Source organism: Barbus barbus, assembly GCF_936440315.1.
Source record: "Barbus barbus genome assembly, chromosome: 23".
NCBI classification, from domain to species: Eukaryota; Metazoa; Chordata; class Actinopteri; order Cypriniformes; family Cyprinidae; genus Barbus; species Barbus barbus.
In genome coordinates this window covers 21,181,852-21,203,617 of record NC_136751.1, presented here as the reverse complement: position 1 = coordinate 21,203,617, position 21,766 = coordinate 21,181,852, and the positions used below count along the sequence as shown (strand labels likewise).

The window sequence follows — 21,766 nt, the reverse complement described above, 5'->3', positions numbered from 1 at the left end:
GACATTTAACTTTTCTGATTGTATTTAATATTTCCATTTTTACAAACTGATTATAGGTCTACTGTATACAGCAGTTACAACTTTTAACTTGTCAAATGTTTGTGACAACTTTGTCACAATTTCCCGCAACATTTAAAATGGTCTGCAAAACAACCCGGCTTTTCACTCAAATTGTTATTAAATTTAAATTTCGACAGATCCCGCTTGTTCATATCTACTCTCCAAATCAACAGAAATGTGGATATAAACTATTAGAGTTTAATTTTTTTTTTACAATCTTACCTGGATCCTCTATTATTTTTACGCTTCCGCTAAAAAAAAAGTCAATTACAACATACAAAACAATCGCACTAGCAACAAAACAAACAGCAGTGTAATGTTAATACTTTTTGGCATTTTTGTTATTGTGATAGGACAGATCAGATATGACAGGAAGCGAAGTGGGAGAGAGATAGGGTGGGCAGGTTCGGGAAAGGTCCTCGGTCTGGATTCGAACACGGGACGCCCGATGTCGCTGCCCACAAGGCTATTGGCACAAGGCTATTGGCTAAGGCTATTTTCACTACAATAACTATGTTTTTTTAGATGCACGATGGTGCCAGTTGAATTTGTATGAACCGAGAGCAACTCTGCGGTGTGATACAAGCGAAAGTAGTGCCGGTTGAGCTGACTGCGTTTGCTGGACGATGGCGAATGTTAGGAAATAGTTGCGAGATTGATCAAACAGAATCAAGTATTTCAGGGAGCTATGTAATAAATCATTATAAAATCAGCAAAAACGCATGCTGTGAGAAAAGCTGTATAACTGGTAGTAAATATTTAGGCTAGTATCCTAACTATGATAAGTTGGCATAGTTAGCAAGCGCCTCAGTGCCAAAGCAATAAATAAAGAATTGTTTGAAATAAACAGAAAATCCACTCAGTTGAAAAATGCAGGTGTGCTTAAACAAGGAAACACCTGAAAGACTGTATTGGACTGCTGGTCCTCAATAATGTGTATGTTACTGATTTAGTTTAGGTTTAAAGATGGAAATGCGCAAGGACAATATTGCGAAAATCGAGATAAAAACTTTTCATTCAGCAGCTGTTGGTCAATTTAAATTCCTTGGTTTGAGTGAGCTAAACTGGAGGAAAATGACCATGTCCAAGCCAGCTGGTGCATAATCCACTGAGATGATGTGTAATATTTAGTTTGGCGCATAGAACAACACTTGAAAGTTTATTTCTAAATGGCTCTTTGTTATTCTCTCAAAAATTGTATTTTCACGGTATGAGTCACATGAGTAATCATGTCAATTACTTTGCGCGACCACATGTGCGGGTGAGAGAGATATTTATTGTCCTAACCTCCTATTATAGCTTCTCAGTCAGGCATCTGAAAAGATATGTAAACACATAATCATCAGCGAATACTTCATTACGTCATTCCAAATCAAAGAGCAAATTCTACATTTGACTCCGCACCAGGTGTCCATCTGTTTTTCATGTGTCATTTGCATATTTGGTTAATATGAGGATCACTCGCGCATCAAGTTTGTCTCACCAGGCTTGCATTTAGTGTACTACTGAATCTGCTGAATGAGGGCATAAAAGTCAAATCAACCTCAGATTCCTAAAATAAGCGTCAGACATTTACATTATAAAAAGAGCACTTGTGCAAGTGGAATGATAGGTAGCCTGGTTTACCTCAAGTTAAGATTACTTGCATGTGGTGCGGATGTTGGTGTTTGGCAGAAAATGGGAGTGAGAAATATTATGTTTAGGCCCTAAACTCAATATAATTTTTTAGTTTTTCTTTCATTTAACTGGTTTTATTCTTATTTATCATGTCTTAAATGATCATTTAGTTATTATTATCATTAGTAATAAGTTATTTCTTTATTTTTATTTATTTGAGAATATTTCAATATTACATTTTGGGTCATATTGAATTGCTTTTAAATTGGCTATATTTGACTTGACTAAACTGTGCAGTATTGTGAAGTTTGGTAGGTAGTGAAAGTGTCTGTTTTTCATATTAAACAGCGATTAGTTAATGCATGAAGGTGTCTCCTAACATTGCTGTCTCGATGGGCAGCACTGACTTGGATGTATGAGTGTGTTTCATAAGCAGGCCTGATAGCAAACATGGATCTTGTGCTTTTTGCATGCAAATAGCGATGTATAAAACGGAGCGCCAGGAAACATAACTTGATTAGCAGCTAATGTTCCTCCCAGAGAGACCATCAATCTTCATCAGAGCTCCACCCCTCCCTCAGCGTTGAGAGCGTATTTGGACAACTGAGTTTAGTTTATGCTAGGAGTGAAAATATATAATAAACACACAGATTAAAACTCTTTTGATGCTGGCGGTTTGAAATGGTATGATTTAATGCTGCCTGGAGACGTGATTGCACATGCAACAAGGGTGATGACGTTTCTGCAGTATGGCTTCTTTTCTCTCTTTCTTGATTTGACCCCCTTCTGATCTATCAGGCCTTGTCAGTTCTGTCTCAAATGAGATCCAAGCTTTGAACTATGGCTCATTGACCTCTCCATGACTGGATTCAGGGTAATTGGTTTGTTGTGATAACCACCAGATAATGTAATGTGTAAAATTTATTTGGAAAAAAATTATAATCATTAGCAGTCTATATAAATGTATTAAAAAGTAAGCTGTATTCTCAGCTTGTGGTTGAATTAATGAATGTTTCTTCCTATTTTATCACTTTATATATATATATATATATAACTAAATATTGTTACACCATACCATGACAGAATTATTCTATTATTATTATTCTAATAAATAAATAATTTTATATAATGTTTAAGATCATACAAATGTATACAATCTTCGTATTACTTTAGTATTACCCTTAAATATATCAAACTGAAAGGTAGGCTGATTTCATGATCCTTTCAATTATTTTGAAATCATTGCAAGGCAATGTGTCAGAAGCATTTTACATTTTACTTGCTTGTGGTCTGAAACAACTGTTTGTGGATCTGATTCAATGTTGGTATTTGTCATTTTCAGTAAACAAAAAAGAAGTGAGTAATTGCCTCAAGTCAGCCAAAAACAATATATGCGTGTTTGTGTGACAGAGATATGTTTTTGTTTTTTAGTTAGGCGACTGCTGTTTATCAAATTCTTCTTGATGGTCAATATGCATTCATTTGGCACCTCTCACACAGAGCACTTGTGGTTACAGCCACAGAAAGTGTGCTCTATTTCCAATCAAAATAAATGAAAACGAGGCGGCGATCCGCTCTCGGGTGTGAATTTTTTACACTTTAAACACTTAGGAAGATAATCTTTCTTCTCATGTTTATTTTAATATAATGCTTGAGAAGGACAGAACGCAAACTGAGAATGTTGTCATTCAAATTCACATCCAGCTCTGTGGTTTATCAACTTCAAGATGTTGAGGCAACATTTGCCTTCTGTGATAGTGTTTTTGTGGTTACCAAAAGATCTAAAAAAAATACCAGTCTAGCCAGATATCCAGCAGTTAGACATTTAGCAATCCGTCTGTATTACATAACTGGATCTTTGCAGAGATGGAAATGAAAATGTGTTGATAAAACATAGACTGGTATCTTAAAGGAAAAGTTCACGCAAAAGCGATTGAAAATTTGCTGAAAATTTACTCCGCATTGCATGGATTTTATGCAGTGAATGGGTGCCAAAAAGCTGATAAAAGCATCATAAGTAATTCACACGACTCCAGTCCATGATTTAACATCTTGTGGAGCTGAAGAATATTAAGGCATTTTAACTCATATGATTCCATTATGTTCTTCCTCCAGTGAAAAAACTATCCCCTTACATCAAAATGCATAAGACATTCTTTAGAACTCTTCTGGACTGTTTTTACTTGTAAAAGAGTGTGTGATCTGTGCATATTTCTCTCCTGATTCAGACGAGACAACTTTTTATTGGGAAAAGAGCAGACTTAAAAATATGTCTTGATAGATTTGTTTATTACAAACACACAGCTTGTGGATTACTTGCATTACTTGTGGATTATTGTGATGCGTTTATCAGCTGTTTGGACTCTCATTCTGACGGCACCCATTCACTGCAGAGGATCCATTGGTGAACAAGAGATGAAATGCTACATTTCTCCAAATCAGTCATCTGCATCATGGCCTGAGGGTGAGTACATTACAAATTTTCATTTTTGGTTGAACTATTCCTTTAAAATATCTATGTGTATTAATTGAGATGAGTATTGGAACTAACACTAGAGGGCACAATTATCTTTAGCAATATAAAAAAAACAGAGATATTATTTTGGTATGCATTTGACAGTGCTTATTGTAAGAAAAAGTAAAATAGCAAAATAAACATTAAACAACCTGCACCTCTTACTTATAAAGTGGCATCAGTAAAGGTCATACTATAAGGCATATATTTAAAAGTCATGTAATTCATCCAGTATATAAGTTACAGTGATGTCATCAAGAAATTCTGCTGAGTATGAAAGAACCTCTTTTCATAATCTTAAAGATCACCTCAGCGATAGCAGTGTTTGGTAATGATCATGGATGGCAAATTCAGGGCTGCGATCCAGCAGAGTCCTGCAGACTGCTCCATCTAAGGAGCCCATCTGTGAAGAGGAGGACAGATGGAGGCAGCAGATTGAGAGATGTAGTCTCTTTCTCTCTACAAACCTTCAGATGGATGACGCTCTATTTACACTTCTGACCAAAAGAATCCTATACACAGGAAATGCTTGTGGATGTGAGTTCCTCTGCTTGAATGTGGGGAAGCTTATTTATTTCCACAAGCATTCCTGATTTGCACTCAGTGAGGCTTAGACCTTTCAGTTCAAAAAACACTAATGGCTATATATGGTGGCAAGGAATACATGTGGTAGACTAGATTCACAGTTCAGGATTATGCATAGCAACAAGTGTATATATATATATATATATATATATATATACTTGCCCCAAAAAGCAGTTGTTCGTTAAGTAAAACATATTAATGAAAGCACAAATTTAAGTTCCTATTACTGGTATTTCACCTTCATAAAAATGGTTTCTTTGGGGTTGTTTCAGTTTCAGTTTGCGTCAATATTTTTATATATAGTATATCAGGACTTTTTGTGTAGGAAACTGAAGATGTTTATTTCAGCAAGGTTTTACTCTCTGTTTATTTAAAGAATTGAGTTCCCTTACTCAATATAAATCGTACATTGAAAGCATAAGGTACAACCCGGTTGATTTTCTGTTCTTTCCACAAATATATCTTTAAGCAGTAAATCAAGTTTTTGTGTGTGTGTGTGTGTGTGTGTGTGTGTGTGTGTGTATATGTATATATAGTTGTATTGGAGAGGACAAGAACAACAGCACATTGCAGTTTGTCAAGTATCTGTCATAAGCGCAGAGAGGAACATATAAAACCCATGCTCATATAAACATTATCATTTTACAAAGACATCTGCGCTCAGCAGTGCGTTCTTGATAATAGTACACACATCATTAGAATGAACTACTGTTAGTATACTGTTCTTTAGACTGGCCACCCATGTTGAATTCCATAACGACAACAATAATAGTAGTAGTAGAAATAATACAAGTTTTAGCCTGAATGCTTGATAGATGTGTTTAAAACTGTTTTTGTTTGCAGTTAATAATAATAATAAAAACAAAACTTAGAAAATAAGAATGTTACTATTACTGAATTCACTGAAAATTTCTAGACATAAATTTATTTGCTACAGTCTGGGATTCGTCAAGTCATAATAGAAGAGTCGTCAAAAGAATAATTTCTCATCTGTTTTCTCTCTGAAGTTCAGCATTTTGTCAGGACAGGTGAGAGACAGGTAGGAGCAGAGCGGGAATCCGCGAGGGTACAGCAGCGAGGACGAGAGTGCGTAACCGCGCGACTCCAAACACGCGCCCGGCGCTCCTCCGGCAACGCCGCACCTTCGCTGGAATTGGTTCTCCTTTTTTGACAGAATACTGTCTATGCTAAACTCCTTTGATTTGTCTGTTGTTTTTCGCGGGTGCGTCTGAGCGTTCGTCTCTTTGGATTTGGCATCTCCAGTTTGCGCGCTTCCTGTGTCATTCATCACGGCTATCGGCTTCTCTTGCGCGTTTGAGGGCGCGGTGTTTGTGCCATTGAGATTGTTCAGAGACACTGTGCTGGTCTGTTCAGGCGTCGGGCATCTTGGTTTAGCGCCCGCTGTGGTCGAGGGTGCCAAACACCAATCTTTCGTTGCTCTCGAGGCGTGCTCGTTATTTTGCGGTTGGATGTTTAGATCTCTCTCGGGATGTTTTTCGTGTTGCCGTTTGCTCATATCTGAGTCCTTAAGCGGCAACTCTTTCTCCAAAAGGGCACTTTGATGCAGTTTCGAGTTCAGGGTCGTCGCTCTGGCTCTTTTATGTCCCATTTTAGTCTCTCCCGTCTCCTGAGTCCTGCACTTTCTCTTGCGTCGCCGGTAGTTTCCGTTCTCGAACATGTCCAGGCATTTGGTGTCCAGCGTCCAGTAGCTGCCCTTCCCCGGTCGTCCTTTTTCTCTGGGCACTTTGACGAAGCAGTCGTTCAGCGAAAGGTTGTGGCGGATCGAGTTCTGCCAGCCTTGCTTGTTGTCATGGTAATATGGGAAGCGGTCCATGATGAACTGATAGATGCCGCTCAGCGTCGCGCGCTTGTCCGATGAGTTCTTAATTGCCATTGCGATGAGCGCGATGTAGCTGTAGGGAGGTTTCTGCGGAGGCTCCTGCCGGCTGGACGCGAATCCCAAAGCGGGAATGATGCCTCCAACTTCGCCACCGTAAACATAGATTAGGGAGGAATTCGAGAGCGTGAGAGCCGACGAAGCCACGCCGGATTGTAGCACAGGGCTGTGGTATAAACTCATGACTTAGGAGGACAGGCTCAGTCTGGGGAGATCGCCACCGGTGTGTCCGCTTCATGAGTCTAAAATGTTAAATAATTGTTGTCCGTTTTGCTGTTTTATGTTGACTTAGCGCTGGAAAATAAATTGTCTATGATAAACACTCGTTGTGTTCCCTCAGCCCACCCACATTAATTAAATTTTCATTGCCGAAAGTCTCGAGTCTCTCTCTCTCCCCGCGTGTCCCCTGCTTGCCAGCCAATGGTGTGCTCGGTTATTCCTTCATTTGTTTATAGAATTAGTCTGTTGATAAGTCTGCCCACCCAAGTTGAATCAAGCTGTGTTTATTTGGAAAAATTTCCGGGCACCCAATACATAAACGCACTGATCTGATGTTTGAAATATCACGTCCACCCTTAACGCTGAAAGTTGCTCGCACAGAGAGAACAAGCAAACATGACAGAGCTCTTTCTGGGAGTTGCTTTGGGTTGCTAGAAAAGAAAACAAAGCAGGCTATGTAAAGGAAAATAACTTAATTTCTTTGTAACTCAGACTGTGGACACCGCAGTTGACATTCATTTACTAAATCCATTTAGCCTAATTTGGCATTTTTGTGTCAGATAAATCTGTAAGGGAATAGGTTGTTTGTAACGCAATGGAGGGTATTTTGTAGAATTCTGTACAATAAAATGTTCAAATGTTGCAGTAAAAGTTCCAAGTTAGAAGTGAAAAAATATAAATTATCTTATAATTTACATATTTAATCCTTTTATCTTAATTTACAGGATGATATGCACTTTCACAGAAATATCTTGACAAAAATTGTAGGCCATCCTAGAATTCCATGCACAACTCATCTAATTTATTTAGATTTTATTTAAAAATCTTTTAAAAAGTTTTTCCTCAATGCACAGGAGTGTTTTATGTTGTGGTTTATATCTTTATTTTATAATGTTAGCATTGTGTGTGTCTAAGGTTAAAAAAAGGGTACAAGAGCTGTGTAACAGTACCCTTTCAACAGGTACTAAATTGCGCCTTTTAAGTACTAAAATGTACCATTTAGGTAGGCTACTAGTGTGTACTGATATGCACCCTTTAGAGATAACTAAGGTACAAATGTGCACATTTTCTTAGCACATCATGTGGTCTGTGTTATCAATGCATTTTACAATAACTAACTACAAAGATTTAGTGAGGATTTTAATGACATGAAAATGGCATCACGTAATGCTTGTAATGCACTGAATTGTTTATGATTTAGTTCTGGCAACCACTGCTGGTATAGTACCATTTTTAATGGTATATAGCTTCTCCTTACATAACATTTTCATCAGTTTGCTAACAATAGATGAAAGAGCAGTGATATCCAAAAAAGGAAAACTTGGCAGGACGTTAGAATAAACTGTATTATTTGTGAATGCACGCATGATGCTTTATATGTATTTTCCTGTTTATAGGACAGAGAGGGATTATAACAACTTTACAAGTGCACACAGCTGCCCTTTGATTACATTACGCATTTGGAGGTTTCTGTGGATAAACTTGAAAGTTTTCCTGAGTTTGTACTATCCCTCTGAAGATGGTGATTCATAAAGTTTTAGACTAAAAATCCAGACACACCGACAACATGCCACTACAATAATGTAGGTTTCAACGTACAGAGATGTTGCCATTTTCTTTGAGCGTCTAAACTTTCAAAAGTGTTTTATTCAGCTTTTAACTGACAAAAGCATTGCCTTTATTTGTGTTTGATCAAAAGGTATAATAACAGTAAATGAATTGCCTTTGTTTTTCATGTACTATACTTCATTATTGATAGCTCTTAAAACAATTAACATTTTATCTGAGTTATCTTCATTCAACATGAATTTTTCATCAGTGAATCTATCTTCAGAACTCAAAACAAGGACAGAAATGTGGTTTTAGATTGTATGTATAAGTAGACACAGATTTTTCTGTTATTTTTAACCGTTAGGAACATGTGTTAAAATTCCTTACGCTTTGTTTTATTCATCATGTTCCTATCTGAAGGATAAAAACAAACAAAAAACCCTGTGAAACAGACTGGCAAGGTTTATAACTACACACAATAAATAAAACCAGGGCCAACAATTTTTCCACAAACAATGTAATTGGAGTTTTGATCTGGGCTATTGGTGCAGAGAAAGTCAAATTATTCACAGAGGTTTGCAAATCATTCACAGTGTCTCGTTCTGTCTTTTCAATCAATTTGTGTCAAATGTGAATATATTGCATACTCTTTTATAGGGTTTTCCGAAAAAAATCTTTCATTCTATTTGGACAGTTGTTGTTTACCAAGCCTTTTTTTTATCCAAAACTACTTACAAAGCTACTTAATTATAGAAAAAGGCCCAATGGGACAATATGGGGTTAAATGGGGTTTGCTCAGACACACAAAAGCATGTTTCATATAATAAACAAACATAGTTTGTAATATATACACTCTCAAAGAACATGCACACACTGTACCGCACATATACTGGCTTATGATCAAGACAAGAAGGTTCAAGAGGAGCTATAAACGTGCCTTAAACGTACTGTATACACATATATATTTTCATCCAAACATTTTATTATGCAATTCTTAGACCACTGACTCTTCAGCTTTTGAACGTTGGTTCTATTCTATTCTATTGTCTCTTTATGCATCAGACCAACAAATATTTTTGCCTCTTTTATTTTTGTTTAATGTATTATGTACACACAAGGATTCATACAAACATTTGTGTTTGTAGGAATCCTTGTATGTATGTAATACTGTACATTTGTACCAGATGAGCAGGTAATGAACAAAACTGAACAAAGTAGGCCTACTCACAGAAAACACACACAAACTTAAATTAAATAAAAACAATATAGGCAGACACCAGATGAACATATTTGAACATTTTATGTCATGTTTTGAGTATAAATAATAATACACAGTTTGCTTAATCTCAGCATTCACCACTTTGTCTCTGTATTATCATCACCTGCACTGTTATGAAAGCACTGGCCAGTCACTCCAGGCTTTCAATAAATTACGCCATCTGGTGGCTTTTTATCAGTATTCTCAATCTATAACCTTTTCAAATTACTGTGTTCATTGGTGTGGCTTTTCCTGTATGTGACCACAAGCTCAATTTGTTCATTTAGCTGTCAGATCTAGCCTTAGGCTGGAATGAACAAGAAAAAGTAGAGTTCCATATCTGTCCCTGCCCATAGCAGTTAGCTTACTCCTTATCTTTAAACACAGTAGGCCAAATAGACCTTAGATTCCAGACTGAATTTTATGCTGATGAAAATAAGGCTGTGAGGGATAGACTTTACACTATTCTCAATGGTATGCACAGTAAAAGTTTTTGTTTACTGAAAGTCTTTTGTAATATGTTTTGTCAGCTGAACAATCGATAAGTTTTGTCCAAAACACACCACACTTGACACCTACAAGCCTCGTTTTGGTGTTTGTCAAAACTTAAATATGGCGGTACTCTGGAAACTGATATGTTGTCTTTTATGTAGGCTATTTCTTGCAACAAAATGCCGTTTTTCACGATATTCTCATTTTTTGAGACGCACTTGTATGTTCTGTTTACGGACTGCGCTCCCTCTTTGACTTTTATTTTGGAAATTGCCGCCAGGAAGTGCTCTCTCGTTTGCACAGGAAGTTGAATTATCAGCTGATCATGGTGTTTTGGATGGAAGTTGCTTTTGGCACGGAGGGGCTCTTTCTTTATCATCTTAAGCAAATCTTAAACGTCAGAGACACCGGAAAATAAAGCTGCATGTAACAGTGAGCCATCTCCAACAACCGAAACGGCGGCACCCGGAGAAATCCGCGTTATTATGAACAGATGATGGTCATAAGTGATGATCTGTTTGCTTGCTGTTGAATAATCGGAAAGAAAGAAAATAACGTCAGGCGAGGCTCGTGCGAGTCACTGATAGACTGATGTGTGTATGTTGACTTACCTCGGCCTGTGATCGTTGCCATAAATAGGCTAAATGCATGTAATTTAACTGGTTGGACACGAAATTTTCTTCGTTCGATGTAATAATTAGCAGTTTAACTTATGTGTTTTATGTGATTCAGGAGTAAGTCAAAGGTCAGATCAAAGTGTTTTTGTTTTCTTTTTTACAAAAGACAGCAATTTTATACTTTGTTCGCCTATATATTGTTGTAAGATAAATAACGTCTTGAATTAATTCATGCTTATGGAAGTTGATAAAAGAGCAGCAACCTGTAACCAGTTATTCTTGACATCGGCTCGCTGTGACTGACATACAGTTTACTTGTTTAATTTATTTAAGCTTTGTCATATTGGCCTTTTATAAGTGTGTATCTGTTGTTCGTTTTATAGTGTTATTTATAAGCATGGTGACAGCTGAATGCGTCGATAGCTGGATTGCATCACTTGTGTTTTGACATCTGGTGTCGTGTCACTCAAACTGTGTTTAAAGTGTGTGGGAGCTTTTTAAACATACTACTTCGTTATATTTGGACTGTTTTGGTGATTTAACGGTGGATTATTCAAGATATTTCGAGAGGGAAGACTCAGATCTGGCAAAGTCAGAGATCCTCGTTGATATTCCCAATTTGTCCCCGCCAATGCTGGATCTGGAGGTCGTTCCTGAGCGATCTTTGGGAAATGAACAATGGGAATTCGCATTAGGTGAGATGAGATTAGTTCAGGAGCATTGCATGTTGAATTAGCTAATGCTAGACCATTTTAAAAACGAGCTGATTTATTGCCATCTGGATTTCATAATTGCACCACTGAGGTTCACTTGACCTAAAAAAGTCCCACTATTTTGTTTCACTAGGGTGGATACAAGAATATTAAAAGAATCATAAAATATTAAATATGTTTTAAATTAAATATACATATATTTATCTCATTATGATGAATGGTATCAGCTTTATCGCAATCTTGCATCACACTGAATGTGTTTGTTTTGACATTTGATACCGATATTATCCAGTTTATTTCCTTTACATACTTAGGGAAATAAATAAAAATATGACTTTACAATCTGGTTATATATGTATTGTATTAATAATGTAAATAATTGTTATTTATCTTAAACCCTCTGCCAAGAAAACAATACTACTTAGGCCAGTTCGTTTCAAAAACTATAACGAGACTAACGATAAATCGCGCGCTTTAAAATATTAATAATTTTGTTTGACTGTCAGTTATTTTATCGCTCATAATAAACTGAAATGCTCCGCTATGGGTTTTATTATTATTATAATTATTATTAGACAGGCTTTATGGTTAGTTATTGTTCTTGGTGTGACTGGACCATTAAACTTTTTTAAAAAGTTACTTTTGGATAAACATATATATATATTATTTTTGGACTGTTCTGTGTAATAATAAATTATTATAAAAGTTGATAAAAGTTATTTACCCTATGTGATTGTTTTATGCCCTGTAATTATCATGTTTTTACTACACACCTTGTACAGCTGTTGAGCCACTTCTTTCATCATGTTAATGTGAACTGAACTGTTTGTCTGGATTTGTTTCCAGGGATGCCATTGGCCCAGGCCATTTCAATATTACAGAAACACTGCCGAATCATCAAAAATGTCCAGGTGCTCTACAGCGAACAAGTACGAATCTGCCATTATTATGTCTGTGTTGTGAGGTTTTTATCTAAGGCACTAAAGTATATGGATTATTTGTATCCTTATCTGACCCATTTCTCTCCCTCAAACAGATGCCACTCAGCCACGACCTCATTCTCAACTTGACTCAGGATGGAATTAAACTGCTGTTTGACGCCTGCAATCAGAGACTGAAGGTGAGAGGTGACGTGTGTGTGTGTGTGTGAGAGAGAGAGATTTTGGGCTAAAATGCGTTTATTTCTTACACTACGTTGCAAATATATCTCCATTGAGTCAGTATTGTATTTGCAGGTAATTGAAGTGTACGATTTGAGCAAAGTGAAACTGAAATACTGGTAAGTCATCTTGTTTAGCCACAGTAGTTATCGTTTACATTAGTGTTTCACCCAGAATTAAGCTTTTTAAGATTAAGATATTTATAGAATCTAGATATTATAGACATAGAATTATACTAATATATTATACTAGATATACTAACTTCTGCTAATAACTTCTTTGTCACCCACAGAAATGTAAAATGACGCATTCCTCTTTTCATTGCAGTGGAGTACATTTTAACACTCAGGCAATAGCACCTACTATTGAGCAGATTGATCAGTCTTTTGGCGCTACTCATCCAGGAGGTCAGATTTATTGTATGTGTCTGATATTTGTCCAGACTCCTTTTTGCTGTGTCTGTGTATTTATTGTGGGCTTCATGTTCTCTCTGTCCAGTCTACAATGCTGCCGAGCAGCTCTTCCACCTGAACTTCCGAGGGCTTTCCTTCTCTTTCCAGCTGGACTCGTGGAGTGAAGCTCCTAAATATGAGGTGAGACTAGGTTCGCTCCCTGTGTTCATGCTACTGAATGATACCATGTGCGTGGTGTTTAGATGGAACTTCAAAGAATACAGGTAAAACCATTGTATTGCATTTGGCATGATGTATAAATATGGTATTTCCATCTTTTTTGTTAGTGTGTACTCTTTCTTTCACTGCCCACTGCCTAAAAATGTGGCTTATTCTATTGTTACATGTGATTGCTTTATAATAAAAGACATATAAAGCTAAGTACTGTACAGTGCGTGCATAATTGAGTGCGTGCAAGTTGTTATTCTGAGCATATTTTTTTCCAAGCATATTTGACCAATTCCAAACCTTCAGCATGTTGTTCTTATTAAATGAGGGTAATTTTTTAGGATTCTTTACCTAACCTAAGTCTCTGAGAACTGGACACCTTGCACTTCTGGAGATTCCAGGTGGGTTGCAGTTTTGGAAAATGGTGGCGCTGGAGACTAAAGGGTTCCTGATGGTTTCACACCTAATTCTTCACCTTAATTCTTTTGCAGTTAACGTGTCTTTTCTTCTCCACCTGTTTTTTTTCTGCATTGCATTAGTTTTGAATATTTCTAATGATAATTTAATAATTTTTTACTTTTTAGTCTGAGTTAAATCTCTTTTTTGGCTCATGTATCTGTAAAATAAAACCTGCTTAATAATTATGCACAGCTGAACATAAGGAGTTTTTCACTTCCAGCCTTCATGGACAATTATACATCACTTATAAATGATTAAATACAAAATTAATAGTAGTTATTAAGATTGATGTGGCCTGGAATGGGTCAAATGTGCTTGGGAAAAAATATGATCAGAATATCAACTTGCATAATAATTATGCACGCACTGCACTGTATGTAGAATGATTGAAAAAATAAAGTACTACCATATTAGTAATGAAGTAAAAAGTTAATAATAATAATAATAAATAACATTTAGGTGTGTCTTATAAAATTAAATATTGAAAATATTTAAATATTTTTTTAATTAGCTTTTATTTTTGTATTTTCAGTTTACATTTTAATTTAGTTTTTACATTTTTTTGTTTTAGTTCATTTCTAGCGATTTTGTTATGTTAATTTTTACCGTTTTAAATGACTATTTAGGTTTAAATTATTTAATTTCAGTTTGGGTTCAGTTTAGGTTCTTAAACTTCAACTTCAATGTGTCTAAGTTTTATTTAGTTGAAGTTTTTAATATTTGTATTTTATGTTAGCTTTATTTCAATTAACAAAAATGTTTCAATAGTTTTAGAGAATGATTATCTAAAATACGTTACTGTGATGATGTGAGCATCTTTTCTCCAAAAGAGACCCCTGCACAGACACAGTGTTCTACTCCTAGCTGTTTTGCCTTGACAGCCTAACTTTGCCCATGGCTTGGCTTCCCTGCAGATTCCCCATGGGGCCACTGTCAAACGGATGTACATTTACTCTGGAAACAACCTTCAAGAAACCAAGTAAGAGCCATGCATGATTTTGCATATTTGTGGTGTCTATGAGTAAGTAAAATCACCGTATCACCACTAATGAATGATTACAGCTGCATACCATTGAGCGTGGATGTGTTTACGCTGTGGGTTGCACTCCCGCAAGCAGCGAACATCGTAAATTATATATTTCTTCACAGGGCTCCGGTGATGCCTCTGGCCTGTTACCTTGGTAATGTGTATGCAGAGAGTGTGGAGGTGTTGAGAGATGGGGTGGGACCGCTGGGTCTCAAACTTCGCCTGCTCACCGCAGGTATTATCCATTAAATGCCATTTTTTAATAAACATGCATTCATTTTAAGCATGTTGAGGAGAGCAACAGTTCCCTGTTTTCTGGCAAGCTTCTGTGTTTAAAGGCATATCATGACATGTTATTCCCAAAGTTAAGCAGTGCTTAGCAAACCATCTTAAGTAATGTGTGCTTCTGGAATAAATAAACATTTGTGCTGATTATTGTTTGATTGTTAGTCATCACCAACATAAACAGCATAGGTTTATTTTATCACTATAGCATAAACCATAAAGCTGGCATAATCATAGATGTATTGATCTTAACAAACATGTTTATAGACATTCTATTATCCATTCTTTTGAAATGTTCTTGGTAATCAGTATTGTGTGAGTTTAACTATATAGTTCAGTAGTTTTCAACTGGAGGGCCGTGACCCAAAAATGAATTGCAGGTCTGTTATGATAGGGGTCGCTGACAAATCATAAACTGCAATTATGTAATCTTGCATTTCAGGATAGCGAAATTAATAGGTTTATCAATAACATTTTACTGTTAATTAATAATATTCTTTTGAAAATTAACTTCATTTATCATAAAAAGGAAACAAAATATCTTAAAAATAAATGTTAATAAATTGTTTGTTTTTAAAGGACATTTATTTACTCTACTGTTCAAAGATTGGGATCAGTAAGAAAAAAATCAACTTTGCTATCAGGAATAAATTGCATTTTAAAATATATTAAAATAGAAAATTTTCTATTTGAAATTGTAATAATATTTCCCAATATTACTGTTTTTACAGTATTTTTGGTCACTAAATGCAGCCTTGGCGAAAATGAGACTTATTTCAAAAACATTAAAAATCTTGCTGATTCTAAAGGTTTGAACGCAGTGTGTTTATTTATTTGTGTTTAACCAATTTTACTGCTGCCTTGATGTCCACAGTGAAATCTTGGTGCTGTAATCCAGATTATAAGTGATATCTAGTTATCCATTAAAAATAGAAAATGAATTAGTAAACAAATATGCCATTTGGTACGCTGCTTTTTTCACGTTGTTTGTTTTTTTTACTTTCTCAGGATGTGGCCCGGGAGTGTTGGCTGATACAAAAGTGCGAGCCGTTGAGAGAAACATCTACTTTGGAGATTCTTGTCAGGATGTTTTGAGTGCTCTTGGTTCTCCACATAAGGTCTTCTACAAGTCAGAGGATAAGGTAATGACCAAACCTATTTATACAAAACACTGCACATTATTCTCAAGATGAGCAAAGCCACATTCTCAAATACAACTACAAATAAATCACATTCCCTCTCCACATTAATTCTGTTTGTCCTTTTTTGTACGTCTCAGATGAAGATCCATTCGCCCTCCCCTCACAAGCAAGTCCCGTCCAAGTGTAATGACTATTTCTTTAACTATTATATTCTGGGAGTGGTGAGTATTATTTTTAAATTTCTCCATTAGTTACATTACATCTGATTACTCCATAACATGCTGTTAGTGTAGATTTAGTTTGTTCAGTTTACGTAAACCCTTAAACTTTGAGCAATTATTCTCTCTCTGTCTTTCAGGATATACTGTTTGACTCTACAACCCACCTGGTCAAAAAATTTGTCCTTCACACCAACTACCCTGGCCATTACAACTTCAACATGTGAGCTTCATTTCTCTGCTTTTATTGTATTATGTATTGTAGCATTGTTAATATTTAGTCTATTTTAATTGGTCGATGCTGTTGGGAAGGTCATTCTGGAGGTTTTGCAGTCTGGGCATATTGATTGAATATTGATTTTCATTTCATAATGCTTGCAGTGTTTAGCAATGTGTGGTGTGAGTATCATATTCTACGAGAACATCAGAATAACTGCCCTTTATTCCCATCTCAGATATCATCGGTGTGATTTCAAGATTCCTCTCATCATTAAAAAAGGTCTGTATCACATTCTCTGGAGTAGATCGTGTTTCTGTCCTGTCTCTGTGGTGTTTTGTGTTCCATTCTTTAAATTGTGTTTCAGATGGGGCAGATGCTCAGAGTGAGGACTGCATTTTGACCACCTACAGCAAAGTGAGTTCTTGGACTTTAATATACACATGCATTACATGTTATTTTATGCACTACTGTATGTGATAAATCTTTTTTTTTTTTTTTCGTTTTTAAGTGAGTACTAATTATGTTTTCAACTTTTGCACTCAGTGGGATCAGATTCAGGAGCTGCTAGGACACCCCATGGAAAAACCAGTTGTGCTACACAGGTGAGAGCCATAGGGGTAGAGATTTGGCCACATGAATGCAGCGTTATTTTAGTATTATTAATGTAGAAGTATAGTATTTATTAATATTTTAAATTAGCTTTTATTTGTATATTTAATTTTTAAATAATGGTTTTTCACATGGTTTAATTCAGACTACAGCATAAAGACACCTCTGCATATGAAAATCTATTTATAATATCTAATTAACTGATTAGTTGTGCACTGCTCTGCAGGTCATCATCTGCAAACAACACCAACCCTTTTGGTTCCACATTTTGCTTTGGACTACAGCGGATGATATTTGAGGTATGTGACTGGGTCAACTGTGTGTGTGTTCTGTTTGTTTTACTTAGTCAGCCTGTATAAAAAGTTGCTTTTTAAAATAAAAATAAATATATACATTTTTAAAATAAATATCTATAAATGGCAGATTTGGTATTTACACAGCTGTTGCAGTTGTGCTATGTGTGGAAATATCATTGGCTCTTACTGAGGATGTCCTGATATTAAAATTCTGGTAGCACTTTATTTTACAGTCCTATTCCACATGTACATACTATGTGCTTATTAAAGTATTTATAATAATTGGGTAATAGCTATGTACTTACCCTTAAACCTAACCTTAACCCATGTAGTTACCTTATATTACACAATACTTTCTTAGGTGAGTAAATGTACTGTAAAATAAAGTGCAATCAAAATTGTGGGAGATACATTTAAGCAGATAATTATTGTTATGTTTGGGCCAGTAACCAATAAATGGCCACTATTTTATTTTAATGCATTTAAAAAAAAAATAAAACATTGAAAATGAGTTGTTTTAAGTGCTGTAAGTGAATTTAGGCATCACACGATATTTTAATGTACAGTATGAAAAAATTGCTATTCATTTAGGCTTTTGTTAAAGATAATATTATTTATAAGAGAGCATTAGATAACTGCAAAGGTATTTTGAATGTAAAAGTAGGGGAAATAGGCATGGACTATTAAAGTTACCATGAACTTTCTTTTTTTTAAGGGAATATTGCAGTATTTAATATAAATGGATTTATCCATGCACATCATATTTTTTTTCAAAACATGTACCATTGTAATCTTTAATCAAAATAACTACAACATATTTTTGCCCTTTCTTGTTTAAGAAGCTGTTTCACTTGGTTTTATGTCACAATAGGTGAGAAAATACTATCACAAATTTCATTTTATCCCAACTTTGAATTTCCCAAACTGTCTGACACTGATTTATAAATGTAAAAAGTCCCTATTATTGGCAGATAACCAGTATGGTACTGATATATTATGCACCCCTAGCTCATACACAACTAAGCACTTAATTAACTATTGGATCTCATCTCTATGTTATTGCTGTGGTTGCAGGTCATGCAGAATAACCACATAGCTTCTGTGACTCTCTACGGAGCGCCTCGTTCAAGTAGCCTGGCCCGTGCTGAGCCAAGCGCTCACTGAGGAAGCCGCCATGCCCACGGTGCCCGTCCAGCCCTGCAGAGCCTCTGAACTGACCAGCAGAGTGTGCCTTCACTCACTGCTGCCATCAAGCTAAAGCAAGACATGCTGGGAGTTTCTCTGGAGTTGACCCCCCCTCCCCCCTTCAGATTTTAATAGAGGGCCCCAATTCAGTCTCCTCCTCTGATAATAGCATGGAGGCTGCCCTCAGTCTGCTAATGATCCCAGATAACCATGCAAACCTGGCTTCGCCCCCAAAGCTTTAACCCAGACATGCATCAACGTCAGCATCGTTATAATACTTGTGGATGCACAGTGATCCATTTCCACACAAGCATATTTGTGTTTTGTTTTTTGTCTAACCTTCTAAAAATTACCATACCAGATGCACCAAAGGGCAAACATTGAAGCGATTTCTCCTCTGCAAGCTAAACACTTTAACAAAAATGCACATGAATTCAACTTCATTTGCTTTCCGACGAGCAGAGGATAAGAGCAAAGTCAAATGAGGACAAACTTTCGCAGCAAAATTCAACGACGAGTGTGTTTTGTATGCATTTACGTGAGGTTCCAAGCACAATCTAGCACAGTATGGATCCAGTGCTGTGAAAATGTTTTTGTGGCACATGAGCAGGCTCCCATACACACGTAACGATTCATAAACTCATTTCATACCAAGTCAGCAGCACAGATTACCTCCCATTTCAGTAGCGTACATGCGCTTTTTGGTTGATTCTGTTATTGTTTTGTTGTTCGTGAGCGCATTCGTTTGGAACATTTGCACTAAAATGCACCTAATTTACTTGATAATTGTCTCCTATCCACTGAGGAACGTTTTAATTGTCGAGTCTCAGAGAGAAAGGACGGCGGGGGAGGGAACGACGACGTGCAATCTGGATTTCAAAGCTAGTAGCGACCCTGAAAGCCATCCACCCATTGCTGTTTTTCCTTCCCGCTGAATGCCGTCAATATTGTTTGCATCTTTTTTTTTCGTCCACAGTACAAAGATGTGAAGTTCTTTTACCTTATTCAGTATCTTAAAGTCTTAACTGCAGAATTGTCTTCTGTCGCCTGATTGCCAAAACGTTAGCCAAAGAAGAAGCAACAGTTAGCTTTCTGTCATTTTAAATTCACATCGTAAGAACATTCCCTTTTGATTTGATCCAGTCCCTGAATTGTTTTTAGCATAGCAGCTCAATCGATTGATTGGTTTTTAATGCTTTAAAGCTTCCTTTCTTGCTTTTTGCTCTACGGATTTGTTGTAGTAAGTAGACATGATGTTTTTTGTAGCCATGTCCATGTCTGTAGAGATCTGTAAATAACGTACACCCTTTTCATTGTTTCATCTGCCTAATGGTACCGTATCAGATCAGCTGACATCTGGAACTCCCCTACACTGCTAACATACTGAGAGTTTCTGGTTTTCTTTGCCAGCCCTTGAGAGACACTATAGCAGCTTCCCTCCACTGTTGTACTGGATGAAGTTGCCTACATTTGACCACTTTCAGGAGGATTTAACGATGATGACTAGAGCGCTTTATCTTTAGTAGATGGTTTGTTCACCTCTACTGTTCATTGCTGTACTGCCTGGCAGCGTAGCCACCCATAGCTGTCAAGCTCCAGTTTTCTGGTGTCATTCCCACCTCCCTTCAGGCTTCTGCAGTGTGTGGTTCAGGCTAATTCGGGCATTTTTAGCTTTCTGTTACATTAACTGCGCTGAAAGGCCGTTAGTGGTGTTTCTAATATATTTTACCCTTAGCTTTTGGTCATTTAAAAGGAAGATGCTATTAACATTGTGCCTCATCTCCTACCGAGCCTGTCTTGGACTTTTTCTCTGTAAATGAAATCGTTTGAAAAACTGCTTTGTGTATGTCTGAGCATGTAAAGCTAAATTGATAGTTATAGTCCTTTTGTTTTGAAAATCGTACCTGAATATTAGAGGAACTAAGAAAAAACGGACTCGTTGAGTATTGAACTCTTGTCATGAAAGGCTAGTACTATGCAAGTTTATTTCCGCCATGGATTTTGACTTTTCCCTCTCAATTCTGTGAAAAAAAATCCGTTGTGAGATGTATGCTCAGATTTCTGATAAATAAGTCATTTGCAAGATGTAAATTTGCAATTTAGAAGTTTACAATCGAATTGTGAGAGAGAAACTCAAAAAAATCTTTTTTTTTTTATTCCACGGTGGAAATAAGCTTCCATAGTTTAACGAGTTTAAAGTGAAATCTGGTTAGATTTTGAAACTGTTTAGGGCTGAGGATCAGATTTAAAATGCACAATTGGAATCTCCGTTGTCAATGAGGAATAACACGACCACTGTTTTAGTGTCATGGAGGAGTGTGGTCTGATGGGCTGATTGCCTGCCCAATCTCAGGTGGATGCTTTTTTTTAATGCCAGGAGCAAGTGAATGCTTAATTTTCATCAAATGGGTTTTGGCTGTATTGTTTCCTCTTCAGACTTTATCCTATTTTTGCATCGGAATGAATGAATGAATGATCGTCCTGAGGCTTGTAATTAGAAATGGACAACATCCATACAGTGTAATGCGCATATTAATGCTATGTATTGTATCCCCCTATATTGTATGTTCTTCCCCATCCTCCAAAGTGATTATTTTTTGTGGATTCAGTACATTTAACCCATTTCTGGAAATGGGATTTATCCTCGATTAAAAAAAAGTGTGTCTAAATTGATTGCAATGTGGTGTTTTGTATCTCAGATATTTTTACTTCTGTAGATTTAAGGAACATGTACGCGGAAGATCAACATTATCAGGCATTTTTTTGTTGTTTTGTTTTGTTTTTCAAGCAATAATCGTTGCGTTGATGGATAATAAATCTGAATGGTCTGGTATATGTTTGTCAATAGCTCAGAATGGCGCAACAATGCTGTGACCATTGGACTTTAATTTCTTCGTTGAATCTACTGAAAGCATTATTAGTTTTTTTTAACTGCTAATTTTGCATTTTGTTCATTAAAACTGTTACAGTGTGTTCAACAAAAATATTTAAAGAATGGATGTAATAAATATGGAGGGAAAG

General features: G+C 36.3%; 2 protein-coding genes across 3 annotated transcripts; one reads left to right on the top strand and one right to left on the bottom strand.

Annotated features, from left to right (window-relative positions):
- Nucleotides 1-5,128: 5,128 nt before the first annotated feature.
- LOC306842558 (uncharacterized protein) lies at nucleotides 5,129-6,912 on the bottom strand. The gene has a single exon (XM_079373498.1). The coding sequence runs from the start codon at nucleotides 6,855-6,857 to the stop codon at nucleotides 5,748-5,750; it is 1,110 nt and encodes a 369-aa protein (XP_079229624.1). The 5' UTR covers nucleotides 6,858-6,912; the 3' UTR covers nucleotides 5,129-5,747.
- Nucleotides 6,913-10,508: 3,596 nt separating this feature from the next.
- LOC306843193 (phagosome assembly factor 1-like) lies at nucleotides 10,509-21,762 on the top strand. Of its 2 annotated transcripts, XM_079374510.1 has the most exons (17): nucleotides 10,512-11,506; nucleotides 12,371-12,453; nucleotides 12,561-12,644; nucleotides 12,760-12,803; nucleotides 13,012-13,091; nucleotides 13,183-13,277; nucleotides 14,678-14,742; nucleotides 14,913-15,025; nucleotides 16,084-16,217; nucleotides 16,355-16,438; nucleotides 16,576-16,658; nucleotides 16,891-16,934; nucleotides 17,020-17,069; nucleotides 17,199-17,257; nucleotides 17,491-17,563; nucleotides 18,400-18,431; nucleotides 18,635-21,411. In XM_079374510.1, exons 1-17 carry the CDS (start codon nucleotides 11,443-11,445, stop codon nucleotides 18,654-18,656), a joined length of 1,209 nt encoding a protein of 402 aa, XP_079230636.1. In that variant the 5' UTR covers nucleotides 10,512-11,442; the 3' UTR covers nucleotides 18,657-21,411. The 2 variants fall into 2 exon arrangements, with proteins under 2 accessions (XP_079230635.1, XP_079230636.1); XM_079374509.1 differs by lacking the exon at nucleotides 18,400-18,431 and having other exon boundaries at nucleotides 10,509-11,506; nucleotides 18,635-21,762.
- The last annotated feature ends 4 nt before the right edge of the window (nucleotides 21,763-21,766 follow it).